General features: G+C 41.3%; 4 protein-coding genes across 4 annotated transcripts; 3 read left to right on the top strand and 1 right to left on the bottom strand.

Moving 5' to 3' along the window:
- Positions 1-6,280: 6,280 nt before the first annotated feature.
- Positions 6,281-7,003, top strand: PG986_013827 (uncharacterized protein; the record flags this gene model as incomplete). The annotated part of the gene is made up of 1 exon (XM_066850049.1): positions 6,281-7,003. One exon carries the CDS (start codon positions 6,281-6,283, stop codon positions 7,001-7,003), a length of 723 nt encoding a protein of 240 aa, XP_066694192.1.
- Positions 7,004-8,335: 1,332 nt separating this feature from the next.
- On the top strand, positions 8,336-9,690 carry PG986_013828 (uncharacterized protein; the record flags this gene model as incomplete). The annotated part of the gene is made up of 3 exons (XM_066850050.1): positions 8,336-8,434; positions 8,502-8,662; positions 8,751-9,690. 3 exons carry the CDS (start codon positions 8,336-8,338, stop codon positions 9,688-9,690), a joined length of 1,200 nt encoding a protein of 399 aa, XP_066694193.1.
- A 759-nt stretch (positions 9,691-10,449) lies between these two features.
- Positions 10,450-10,744, bottom strand: PG986_013829 (uncharacterized protein; the record flags this gene model as incomplete). The annotated part of the gene is made up of 2 exons (XM_066850051.1): positions 10,450-10,568; positions 10,606-10,744. 2 exons carry the CDS (start codon positions 10,742-10,744, stop codon positions 10,450-10,452), a joined length of 258 nt encoding a protein of 85 aa, XP_066694194.1.
- Positions 10,745-11,580: 836 nt separating this feature from the next.
- Positions 11,581-13,303, top strand: PG986_013830 (uncharacterized protein; the record flags this gene model as incomplete). Its single annotated transcript, XM_066850052.1, has 3 exons — positions 11,581-12,019; positions 12,235-13,208; positions 13,265-13,303. The coding sequence occupies 3 exons, from the start codon at positions 11,581-11,583 to the stop codon at positions 13,301-13,303; spliced, it is 1,452 nt and encodes a 483-aa protein (XP_066694195.1).
- Between the last annotated feature and the right edge of the window lie 690 nt (positions 13,304-13,993).

A 13,993-nucleotide genomic window follows, 5' to 3' on the forward strand; every position in this document is an offset into this window, starting at 1 on the left:
ACTACGTATTTATTATTAGTGTTCCGTATATTATAGTATATATATCGAGTATATTATAATTATATAATGAAACGTTATTTATATTATAATATATTAAGTATACTTTTAAAATAAGTAACGTAGTTTACTACTACGCGACGTATATTACTTAGCGACGCACTTTTTTTACTTTTCGACTTTTTTATATAAATTAATTTAATTACAACGTTTAAAATTAATTAAAACTATTCGTTATTCGATTCCTCGCTTAATTTTATATCCTTTTCATATATTCGCGTATTATAACCTATTTCGCCGTAAATACTATAGCGCTTTTTACCGGTCGCCCTCCGTTTCGACGAACCCTTATTTTTATTTTTATTAGACACTAAACGCTTTTTTTTTGCTTTTTCGTTTTATAGCTGCTAAGATTTTTTAATAGTAAAGGTTTTTTTAAGCTAGACTCGTAATTTTTTAGCTTTTCGGCGCTTAAAAAGTGCTAAATTAACCTTTTTTAATATATATATTTTATTACGTATAAAAGTTATTTTATAAGCTATTTTAATTATACTTTTCGCTATTTAGTTTACCGTATTTAAAATCGGCGTCGGAGAGCTTCCTTAATAGGTAGACACCCTTTTTTAATATAAGTAGAGTGTTTAGTTATTTATTAGGGGTTAAACGGCGTTTAAAGGTTATAAATACTGGCCGTTTTTAAACGAAATAGGTTAAATATAAGCGTCCGGAGATACATATTTAGTTTATTAATTATTTCGTTAGGGTTATAAGGTATTAAACTAGATACGCTGAATTTAAATTTAATATTAGCTTCCGTAAAAACAATAAAATGCGCGGCTTTAAAGGCGATAAAGAACTCGAGCTTAGTAATATAGTTTATAAAAGCTTTAATAAATAGCTCGATTATTTTCGAATAAGTACGCTTTAAAAGCGAATAAAGTATTATATCGAGAAGTTAAAGTAAATACGATAAATAGGGAGGTATATTAATAGTAATAATATTGTTATTTTAATAGTATACTTCGAATTCGGCCGAAATATAGCTTTCGTGGCCGTTAAAAATTAAGAGGCGGTAGCGACTTTTCGTTTACGATTTAATATATTTATCGAAGTATTTAATCTAGTTTAAGCCTATTTCGTTATTAGTTTAATTATTAAAAATCGGCTTAATTATTTAATTGCCCGGTAAATCGGTTTCGCGGGATTAATTCGCGAGGTAATATTAGCTTTAAATAATTAAAAACGGCGGAATATACTAGCCTTATAAATTAATATATTTAATCGCCGTTATTTATTCTTAATTACTAAGCTGGACCGATTTTGCCTTTTTACGCCGCTCGGCGCGTATTACGACGAATATTAACCCGATTATGCTTATTATAAAGCCGGTTTCGTTAAAATTTTAAATGTTTTTATTAACGATCCTATATTTTGTTTTTATATTCGCGATTAATATAAACCAAGTAGAAATAATTTTAAAATTTTCGTAAAAAGCTTTTTAATAATCGTACCGACGATTTATTTTAGTTTTTAAGTCCGGGTTATAGTCGATAAAGCGCTTAATTTAATGTTTATTAACGCGGTCGCCGCCGCGCGACGCGGTAAAAAGATTAGCTATATTTTTTATACTAATAAAATCGGGAGGTATTCTTTAAATATTTAAATTAATTATATATTTACGAAGTACCTCCTCTTTAATTAAATTTATTTTACGTCGTTTTAATTAGATTTCGCGTTTTAAAATTCGGTCGTAAATTCGATAACGTAAAGTTAATTCGGGTATATTATAAGTTTTTACTACTGCTTTTTAGTTTATTTAATTCGGTCCGTTTTATATCGCTTAAATTATTAAAACTATCCGATCTTTTTAGAATTAATTAAGCATTATAGTTATAAAAGTATTACGCGTTAAAGTTTAATTATATTAAAATTAAATTAAAGTGCGTCGCTAAATAATATGCGTCGCGTAGTAGTAAACCACGTTAACGTTTTTTACTAATCGCCCTCCGTTTTAACGAACCTTTATTTTTATTTTTATCGAGCGTTAAACGCTTTCTTTTTATTTTCTCGTTTTATAATTATTAAAATTCCTTAATAATAAGGGCTTTTTTAAACTAAACTCGCGACTTTTTAGCTTTTTAACGCTTAAAAAATACTAAATTAACCTCCTTTAATATATATATTTTATCGCGTATAAAGGTTATTTTATAGGCTATTTTAATTATACCCTTCGTTATTTAGTTTATTATATTTAAAATCGGCGTCGGAAAGCTTTTTTAATAAGTAAACACCCTCTTTTTAATATAAGTAGAGTGCTTAATTATTTATTAAAGGTTAAACGGCGTTTAAAGGTCGTAAATACTGGCCGTCCCTAGACAGAATAAATTAAATATAGGCGTTTAAAAACGCATATCCAGGTTATTAATTACCTCGTTAAAATTATAAAGTATTAACCTAAATACGCTAAATCTAAATTTAATATTAACTTTTATAAAAATAGTAAAATACGCGGCTTTAAAAACGATAAAAAACTCGAACATAGTAATATAGTTTATAAGAGTTTTAATAAATAGCTTAATTTTTTTAAATAAATACGCTTTAAAAGTAAATAAAGTATTATATCGAAAAATTAAAACAAGTATAATAAATAAAAAAGTATATTAATAATAATAATATCGTTATTTTAATAATATACCTCGAATTCGGTTAAAATATAGTTTTCGTAACCATTAAAAATTAAAAAGCGGTAACGACCCTTCGTTTACGATTTAATATATTTATTAAAGTATTTAATTTAGTTTAAGCTTATTTTATTATTAGGTTAACTTTTAAAAATCGGTTTAATTACTTAATTACCCGGTAAATCGGTTTCGCGGGGTTAATTCGCGAAATAACATTAATTTTAAATAATTAAAAACGGCGGAATATATTAGTTTGACGAATTAATATATTTAATCGCCGTTATTTATTCCCGATTATTAAACTAAACCGATTTCGCTTTTTTACGTCGCTTAGCGCGTATTACGACGAGTATTAACCCGATTATATTTATTATAAAGCCGGTTTCGTTAAAATTTTAAATATTTTCGTTAATAATTTTATATTTCGTTTTTATATTCGTAATTAATATAAACTAAGTAAAAATAACTTAAAATTCTCGTAAAAAGCTTTTTAATAATCGTATTAACGATTTATTTTAATCTTTAAGTTTAAGTTACGGTCGATAAAGCGTTTAACCTAGTATTTATCGACGCGGTCGCCGCTGCGCGACGCGGTAAAAAAATTAGCTATATTTTTTATATTAACGAAATCGGGAAGTATCCTTCGAATATTTAAATTAATTATATATTTACGAAATACTTCCTTTTTAATTAAACTTATTTTACGTTATTTCGGTCGGATTTCGGGTTTTAAAGTTTAGTTGTAAATTCGATAACGTAAAATTAATTCGGGTATATTATAAATTTTTATTATTACTTTTTAATTTATTTAATTCGGTTTATTTCGTATCGCTTAAATTATTAAAACTATCCGATTTTTTTAAAATTAATTAAGCATTATAATTAGAAAAGTATTACGCGTTAAAATTTAATTATATTAAAATTAAATTAAAGTACGTCGCTAAATAATATACGTCGCGTAATAGTAAACCACGTTACGCTATTTTTTATTTTTTATTTTCTATTAATTATATTTTATAATTTATTCGTAAAGGTAATCATTTTTAATTTACGTATAAATTAAAGATTAAAGTTATTTAAAAAGCGTTTTAATATTATTAATATTGTCGTTATTTTATTTAATATACTATTTAATTAATTTTCGTTAACGTAGTTTACCACTACGCGACGCATATCACTTAGCGACGCACCTTAATTTAATTTTAATATAATTAAACTTTAACGCGTAATACCTCTATAATTATAATGCTTAATTAATTCCAAAAAAATCGGATAGTTTTAATAATTTAAGCGACACGAAACGGACCGAATTAAATAAATTAAAAAAGTAATAATAAAAATTTATAATATACCCGAATTAATTTTACGTTATCGAATTTACGGCCGAACTTTAAAACGCGAAATCCGACCGAAATAACGTAAAATAAGTTTAATTAAAAAGGAAGTATTTCGTAAATATATAATTAATTTAAATATTCGAAGGATACTTCCCGATTTCGTTAATATAAAAATATAGCTAATTTTTTTACCGCGTTACGCGGCGGCGACCGCGTCGGTAAACACTAGGTTAAGCGCTTTATTAACTGTAACCCGGATTTAAAGATTAAAATAAATCGTTGATACGATTATTAAAAGGCTTTTTACGAGAATTTTAAAGTTATTTTTACTTGGTTTACGCTGGTCGCGAATATAAAAGCGAAATACGGGATTATCGATAAAAATATTTAAAATTTCGACGAGACCGGTTTTATAATAAATATAATTGGGTTAATACTTATCGTAATATACGTCGAGCGGCGTAAAAAAGCGAAGTCGGTTTAGCTTAGTAATTAGGAATAAATAACGGCGATTAAATATATTAATTCGTAAGGTTAATATATTCCGCCGTTTTTAATCGTTTAAAGCTAATATTACCTCGCGAACTAATCTTACGAAACCGATTTACCGGGCGATTAAATAATTAAGCCGATTTTTAATAGCTAGACTAATAATAAAACAGGCTTAAATTAAATTAAGCACTTCGATAAATATATTAAATCGTAAACGAAAAATCGCTACCGCTTCCTAATTCTCGACGGCTACGAAAGCTATATTTCGGCCGAATTCGAGGTATACTACCAGGATAACGATATTATTATTATTAATATACCTCCTTATTTATCGCACTTGCTTTAACTTTTCGATATAATACTTTATTCGTTTTTAAAGCGTGCTTATTCGAAAAAATCGAGTTATTTATTAAAGTTTTTATAAATTATATTATTAAGCTCGAGTTTTTTATCGCTTTTAAAGCCGCGTATTTTATTATTTTTACGGAAATTAACATTAAATTTAAATTTAACGTATTTAGTTTAGTATTTTATAACCTTAACGAGGTAATTAATAAGCTAAATATGCGTCTCCGGACGCCTATATTTAACCTATCCCGTTTAGGAACGGCTAGTACCTACGACCTTTAAACGCCGTTTAACCCTTAATAAATAATTAAACACTTTATTTATATTAAAAAAAGGGTGTTTACCTATTAAGGAAGCTTTTCGACGCCGATTTTAAATACGATAAACTAAATAGCGAAGGGTATAATCAAAATAGCTTATAAAATAACCCTTATACGCGATAAAATATATATATTAAAGGAGGCTAATTTAATACTTTTTAAGCGCCGGAGAGTTAAAAAGTCGCGAGTTTAGTTTAAAAAAGCTTTTATTATTAAAGAATTTTAACAGCTATAAAACGAGAAAATAAAAAAGAAGCGTTTAGCGCCCGATAAAAATAAAAATAGGGGTTCGTCGAAACGGAAGGTAACTAATAAAAGGCGCTATAGTATTTACGGCGAAACAGGTTATAATACGCGAACATATAAAAAGGATATAAAATTAAGCGAGGAATCGAATAACGAATAGTTTTAATTAATTTTAAGCGTTATAATTAAATTAATTTATATAAAAAAGTCGAGAAATAAAAAAAGTGTGTCGCTAAGTAATATGCGTCGCGTAGTGGTAAACCTCGTTATAATAAAATATTAATACGGCTTTAGTATTTTAGTTTTTATTAAAACTTTTTAATTCTAGCCCTATAATTAATTAAAGGGGTGGTGCACGGACCCGAGCTTACGCTCAAATAATAATTAGGAAGGAAGGTGCAGTTAACAAAGTATCAACCACACGGATAGCTAATTGGCATGTCACGACAATCTCAGGGGCATCTGAAGCACGGATCAGCCTCTCCACATACGTTTGGCGCATAACGTGCCTCATCGGATACATAGCAAGAAGGGGTGCATCAACCCATAGAGTCTATAGCTCTGAAGAAGATATGGTGAGAGTGTTTAGCATCTTTGTCATTCAGTACGTTGACTGCATGCATCGAGGGTGGTGACAATGGCTTACAACAAAGGGCACCGGCCAATGTCGGAGTGTGTAAGCAAGCCATTACTCCAAAGCCGGTGGCAGCTCACCAGCCAACAATGGAGAACAATAAGACTAGGAAACCTCTCATGCCTTTCTAAATGGCCGCAAGTACGTAGCAGAATTGCAACCACTCAGGACATCAGCAAGTAGCATCAACTGCGAATGACTCTGGTTGAAGTCCCAGAAGTCATCATGTCCCGCCCATCATCTCCAACGCATACAAGCCAAAACTCGAAGTCGAGGGCCTTCCGCGATCTCGGGGATCTGGACTACGGTCTTGACCTGACATCGCCCCTCTCGCCGCCTCTCCCGATCCCGCCCTCGCCCTCGCGGAGCTACACGGACGAGCTGAGCAAGAAGTCCGTCCCCGTGCCTGCGACACCCGTGATCCGGCTGCTGGCGCCGACGCCCGAAGCCACCTCGCCCCGGATCCTGCTCCATCATCGGCGGGCCGGGTTCACCGACGAAGACGACGACGAACCCTTCCCCGAGTTCCTCGATCCGACCAACACACCAGCGACAGCGAGTCTACCGTCGAGCCGATACGACGGCAGCAACGGCAGCAATGCGTCGGGATTCCATTACTCCGTGCCTTGGACCGATGATCTGACCAAGACCTCTTCCCGGCGCCACCGCCGCCCGAGCTACGTGCAGCAGAGCGTTTTCGAGGAAGATACGTCGTCTTCGTCATCGTCGTCCTCCGATGACGACTCATCCTCCTCTCCATGCTCTTCTCCCACATCCAAGTCCGCCACGGAAACCAATGACAACAACGGCTCGAAGGCGAGAACGAAACCTGAGACGGGAGATGAAGTGAAGGATGGCGAGTACAAGGAAACTAGAGAGGCCAATTCTTCTGCCTCAAGGAATTTGACTGCGTTCCGTTTCCCAAAAGCGTCAGATGGTCAACCATGACTTACCTGACTCTGAACGCGCCTGTGTTTCATAGTCACTAGTCATGGTGCACAGACACCGGATGAGTGGCGAAATAGGGAAAGGGAAGATGTATGATAGTCAGAATCAAAGGCACATTACCTCCTCGTTCATAGAATTCCTGATGAAAATGGGCGGTGTTTATCCCGGTGTCCATAGAGGGAGGTGTCGGTAGGTGTCGGTGGATGCAAAGTCCACAACTCAGGGGCATGCATGTGATCTACCGGCGAACCTAGTAGCATCGCGTAACAGTGCAATATTGCCATAAAATGAATAAATTGTCTTGAACTGCATAATCCGGCTTTCTTGGCTCGCATAATCATCGGCCAATCGGCAAAGGTTGCCAGCTATTCCGTGGACCAGCATTCTCGTTCCAGCGACAGAGTCTTGGTGGTATCCGATCCGACCAGGAAGCTATTCCACGGAAAGTACGGAGCAACAGTACATGAAATGGCATGTCCCCACTATGTTGATGCAATTCCAACAGTCACATGAACGTAGTCAGCAGCTGGTAGCAGCTGGATGTGCCAGTCATCCCCTGGGGACCAACTCAATGATTACTCCAGATAACTTACCTAAGCCGGACCACTCGAAGCTGCCGGGTACCTTACTTGACAGTGGGGTTTTATTGGGCTTGGCGCTGCGTCACTTGAGCCGACTATCGGATCATGATTGGCCGATCACTTAGGCGGTGGCCTAACAGCAGACGGGCTGGAGTAACCAGGGCGATGTGTGGCTAGTGCGTCCAATTTGCCCGCATTGGGTAGGACCAAGTGACGAATATGGCAGGCGCTGGAGGCCGCGCAATCCGCCGCCCTGCGTTTATGCAGTCGTGCAATCGCCTCGAATAACCGTACAACAACTATTCCGTTTCTCGCGTAAAAGCACCTGTATCATCAATTATCGCAGCTGCCATTATACTACTAGATTTGATTAGTAAATTTAATCATATTCTCGCATAGTTGAAATTTGTTCGGCCATCCTTCTTGTATCATCTTGCTTATCTAGAACGTGTTCTGGGGATGGCCGAGTGCTGCTACCCCGGCCTCCCCACTTTCGCGTTGCTGTGGTGGCGCGTAGCTGCCTGCGCACCCCAGCTTGGGCCAAGCTTATCTCGCTCGGATCGGCGCAGCTACTGCTTGAAGCACCCACCTCCAAGTCGTCATACCTAAACTCCCTCTTCCCTTTCCATCCTTCCATCCATTCATCCTACAACTTCCATCACTTCCATCCATCAACAATAACCGCCAAGTTCGACGTTGACGTTGGCATCTATCTCTAATTTATTTTTGATTTACCACGAGCCGACCTAAAATGAAGGGAGCTCTGCTCACAGCAGCTGCGCTGCTCGGCTCGGCTGACGCCGCAGTCCACAAGATGAAGCTCCAGAAGATCCCTCTCGCGGATCAACTGGTGAGTCCTACTTTGACACGCGATCTTCTATTCGCTATGGCGACATACTGATTGATGAGGATTCCAGGAGTCCATTCCGATCGATATGCAGATGCGAGGCCTCGGTCAGAAGTACATGGGCGGCAGACCTGAGAGCCATGCCGAGGCCATGTTCAAGGACACTTCCATGCACGCCATGGACAAGAACCACCCCGTTCCCATCAGCAACTTCATGAACGCGCAGTGTACGTCCGAATCCCTATGCGCTCGATCCTGAGCAGCCGATCTTTGACGTTACATGACTCACGTGCTAACATTAATCCCTCGATTGAAACAGACTTCTCCGACATCACCATTGGTACACCCCTCAAGAGTTCAAGGTCATCCTCGACACCGGTAGCTCCAACCTCTGGGTCCCCTCCCAGCAGTGCGGCAGCATCGCCTGCTACCTCCACTCCAAGTACGACTCGTCCTCTTCGTCGACGTACAAGCAGAACGGCACCGAGTTCGAGATCCGATACGGCTCTGGCAGCCTGAGCGGTTTTGTCTCTCAGGACACCATGGCCATCGGTGATTTGACCATCAAGCACCAGGACTTTGCCGAGGCCACTAGCGAGCCTGGCCTGGCCTTTGCCTTCGGCCGTTTCGACGGTATCCTGGGCATGGGCTTCGACAGGCTCTCTGTCAACGGCATCGTCCCTCCCTTCTACCAGATGATCAACCAGGGCTTGATCGACGATGCCGTCTTCGCCTTCTACCTCTCCAGCAACAACGGCGAGGATGACTCCGAGGTTGTTTTCGGCGGTGTTGATGAGGATCACTACACCGGCAAGATCACCGAGATTCCCCTCCGCCGCAAGGCCTACTGGGAGGTTGACCTCGACTCCATCTCTTTCGGTAAGGAGACTGCCGAGCTCGAGAACACTGGTGTCATTCTGGACACCGGCACTTCCCTGATCGCCCTCCCCACCGATATGGCCGACCTGCTCAACAAGGAGATCGGCGCCAAGAAGGGCTTCAACGGCCAATACACTGTTGACTGCTCCGCCCGCGATTCTCTGCCAGACATCACCTTCACGCTCAGTGGCCACGACTTCGCCATCGGTGCTAACGATTACATTCTGGAGGTCCAGGGCAGCTGCATTTCCACCTTCATGGGTATGGATTTCCCTGCCCCAGTCGGTCCCCTCGCCATCCTGGGTGACGCTTTCCTGCGCAAATGGTACTCGATTTACGACCTCGGTAAGGGCACCGTTGGCCTGGCCAAGGCTAAATAAGCGGGCGATGAGCTATGCTGAGCCTAGGTGGCTGGCTGGCAAGGGGCGACGAACGCTGAAGATCTGCGCTGTTGTGGATACGAGCCACACTTTCATGCTGTTATAGGGGTTATGTGGATCTGAGTCCACCAAGTTGTTTCCTAGCACTTGAGATTGGTAATTCTGTAAACTATGACATAGCATAGGAACATGAAGCTTCCTTGTTTCGCTCCATCACTGCACCAATGTGCCCCGCCCCTGTATCCTGCCAGTGACTTGCTCTATCGTGCATTTGTCCGTTTAACAACTGGGATTAATATGGCGTTCCGCTGTTCGTATATATGATCCCATTGGACCGGTGCGTTATTCGATTGGATTACATAGTATTATTCTATTAGACACATATTGTCATACGCGATTAGTCTCTTTACCCAATCACTGTATTGCTCTATTATTTTACTGAAGCATTGCGTCGTACCTTGTTCGGTGTTTACTTAATATGCCACTGGAGCTAACCGGATGCCCCTGTCCGATCATTGATCATACCACTGGAGCAATTGATGTGCAGTAGTAAAGGGTTAACAGGCTGGCAATGGAATAGCCGTTTGGTCAAAGACTTGGACTCATGTAAAAGACTAGGTTTTTTATGCTAGGTTATATTTGTCCACCCGTTCCAAGCAGTAGTATAGTCATTCTTGTGGCGCAGCCTCTAATGTCAGTCGAGTAGCTACTCATGGAATTGGACAATGGGATAGCTGGCAAGTATTGATGTGGCCACATTCACAGAAATGGCCCCTTGCCAAAGCCCTCGGTGAGGGCATTCGACACGTGGTCCTGTTTTGGTGCCGTAAGGGGCGCAAAGGGGCAAGAGGTGACTGTGGCGTACCAGCCTACGGAGGCTACAATAATTACAGTAGAATCAACACCACGACACACTTGGGTGGCTGCGGAGAACACTGCCAAGAGCCGTGTCGTGTTGGTAGCGGCGATTGACGGTGGTCTGTTCTTGCTTACTGTCGACTCGCTCAACTCTGGTCATGTAAGGTGTCCGAGTTTCGCTCTTGACTCTCTCCATTGTGAACGCCAGACGCTTCCGGGACGTTGCTCATGGCTGTGTGGAGTTCTATGCAGGTCGACCCTCACCCCATGGGGATTGTGGGTATCGGCATGCTATACAAGTACAAGCAGCCCCCCAAGCCCCATCACCCCCACTCCTTTCCAACATCATTCAAGGTCTATCTGGCCGGATGGCAGACAGATCAACAGACTCAAAACTTATCTTTCCTATTATTGTCTTAACCTAAGCTTGTTTACACCACGAGATTCGTAGCCCATTGTTCTCAAGGGGATTCATAAATAGTATCATCAGGCGGGGTAGGTAGCATCAGGCTGCTGCTTCTGCATACGTTTACCAGCGTGCGATATTACAAAGAGCCCAACGCTGCCTGTGATAAATTACCTCCGTCGCCCGGGTTGTACGAGGAAGGAAACACGTGCCACTGGAGACTGCAGCCTGCGAACTGGCATGCGATAAGTCATTCTGTCAGCACGTAACACAAATGCGACCTTTCAGGCGGCCCAACAGACAACCATTGGTTCTAAGACCTCGGAAGTCATCTGAAACGTAATGCCGTCCATGGCCAGTGCATATAACACTGCAGCAAAGGAACCCTGATGCGGGGAGAATGCATTGAGAAGCTCCCTGTTTTTTTCGGCAACGCAAAGGCTGCCGACCACGGCAGTGAGCGAAGAGTCTACATTGAACATGGCTGGACTGTTGGAGGCCTCTGCTACATATGTCCCTACTTCATGTCCCTTTGAAACCCATAGTCTCATCCTCAATCGCATCTCGTACTCGAGTCATCACAGCATAGAGTACGAGCAAGCAACCAACGGCTGAGCCCGTCCAGCATGGCAGCCCCAAGCCAGGCGACTTCAAGTCAAGCCGAAGGTCCGGCCTTTGATTCAAGGACGCTCGAATCCACTTTCCGAGCCGAAGAAGCATCCATGAGTAAAGAGAAAGAACATCTGTTCAACCATCTGTCAGTCAATTTCGAAAAGAAGAGATTGTTCGTCTGTTGCGACGGAACCCGGAAGAATACATCGGGCACAATCTCGCCTTTGACCAATGTGGGAAAACTGTCCCGGGCGGTTTCTCCGTACGGACGGGATCCATTCTCTCTGCCTTCGATACCCGAGGGTCAATTGGATGCTGCCACCCACAACAGTGCATCGCCGAATCCAGGCAGCTGGTATGGGCTTGTGCGACAATTGGTGTTTTATTCGGATGGCAAAGGGAGCCAATCACCAATCTCCCCAGGCAGTTGGTTTGCAGCGCTGGTTGGGACGGGTAAGTGTTCGACACTTAACCTACTGATCCTTATCCAACGGAACATTTATTGACACCGCATTTTCTCTTGCGTGACTGCTGACAAGTCTCAGGGTTGGGCTCAGACATGCTGGATGCGTATTACTTTCTTTGCCACAATTACAACTTCTCTTCTCGGGTAGACGAGTTAATACTGATCGGGTCTTCGAAAGGGGCATGCACTATTCGCTGCCTAGCCAAATTCCTCAACGACATCGGCCTGTTGGGCGGCAAGGGCCTTGTGTTTCTTGGACCACTCTATCAGCTCTGGAGACAAAATCCTGGCTACAAACCTCAAAGCCACTCTCTAAACAAACCAGAATCTTGGATAGAGCTGAATGACCTGTGCCAGGCGCTTCGGGAAGCGGGCTTGCTCGTCGGTCCAGTGGCGTCTTCACGATCTGTTGTGTACCAAATGTTTGTGGCCCCGTCCGTGCCTTGGGTCTCTCGAGGATTTGCTACTGATACATCAAGGATAGGCCGCAAGAAGGAATCGCCCGAGGGACATTGTTGGAAGCTTCTGCACAGACTCAGGCTGTCCTTGTGGGATGGTACGCGTCACCCGTTCTCAGACAAGGCGAAGGAACCCCGTGTGGAGATAAATCTACACCCATCGGTATACTTCCTCAACAACAAGGACTATTTCGATGACTCGTGCCCTCTCAATGGAGAGCTGAACCGGAATATGAGATACCTGCAAGTCAACAAGCACGAACGGAAGCACCTGGAAACATGGAAGGATCGGACAAGAGATACGATGCTGGTTGATTTTCCCGGCCGGTATATCGTATTCGACGCCCGAGACAAATCTGCTAACGACCCCCAGGGCTGGAAACGTGGCATCTTGAGTGGGAGCAAGCCATGGTTGGAGTTCAACAAGGAGTCGCACTGGAGTCGTGGCATGGTCAAAGGCTCTCTGCCGGAGGCCCAAGAGCCTTTGCAAGATCTGCAGGGGCTGCGGCGTCTGCTTTTAGACATACTGACCAGCCGGTTTGTCGAAGTTGACCAGACGACAACAACGACCACAAAAACGAGCAAAGTAGCACCGGTCATCCCACCCAAAGCTCGGCAGCCCTCGGCAGGAAATTCAAAAGGGAAAGGGGTAGATGGAGACAACAAAGGGAAGACGAACAGGCCGAAAAGCAAGGACAGTGAGCGTATTGCTGGAAGCGTGAGTAGCGATAGTACCATGGAAGTCGTGGTAAACTGGGGAAACTGTAGAAGTAGGAAGAAAGTGGAGAGCAGCTCAAGCAGCTCGAGCAGTGATTGCAGTGATAGTGATGGCGATTAGATCAAAAGCGCGCAGGTTTCGATTCAAGATACTGCTATCTGCTTGAGTCGGCACGGTGCAAAGTACAATGCCAAGACTTCCTCATCTTCCAATGTCTAGGCAGACACCAAGGACGTGTTTACTTTTTATCAGCCAGCTTAACTTTTTTTCGATACACGCACCTTTTCAGCCGGCTTATTCGAATTTTATTCGAAATAAGAATTAACGTTTCGGGAGATCGAGCGTACGTTAAGGGCTAAGCGTAAGCAATGCCACACTTACTAATTTTAACGCACGCCGGTTCGAGGACCGAGCGCGAGTAATGCTATATAATACCCTTTATAAGCTATAGCACCTTTTATAGGCTACAGTACCTTTTATAGTACCTTTTATAGTACCTTTTATAGTATTTTTTACAGTGCCCCCTTTACGCCCTATAAGGCCTTGTAAGGTACTCGAAAAGCTGGATGAGCTGGAAAATCGTAGCTAATGCTATTAATCGAAAAAAAGCTAAGTAAGTTAATAAGATTAATCGATTAATAAGACGAGACGAAAAAAGACGAGATAACGGTTAGCCGGCTTTTTTACTCTTTTAGCTAAGGGGTCGAAGTAAACATACTACTAAACTATTGGCTAATATATAAAAAAAGGGGGCCGTTACCGAATATATGCTCCTAGCCCCTTTA

This window comes from Apiospora aurea (genome assembly GCF_038362705.1).
Source record: "Apiospora aurea strain CBS 24483 chromosome Unknown utg000009l_segment0_segment0, whole genome shotgun sequence".
Taxonomy (NCBI): domain Eukaryota; kingdom Fungi; phylum Ascomycota; class Sordariomycetes; order Amphisphaeriales; family Apiosporaceae; genus Apiospora; species Apiospora aurea.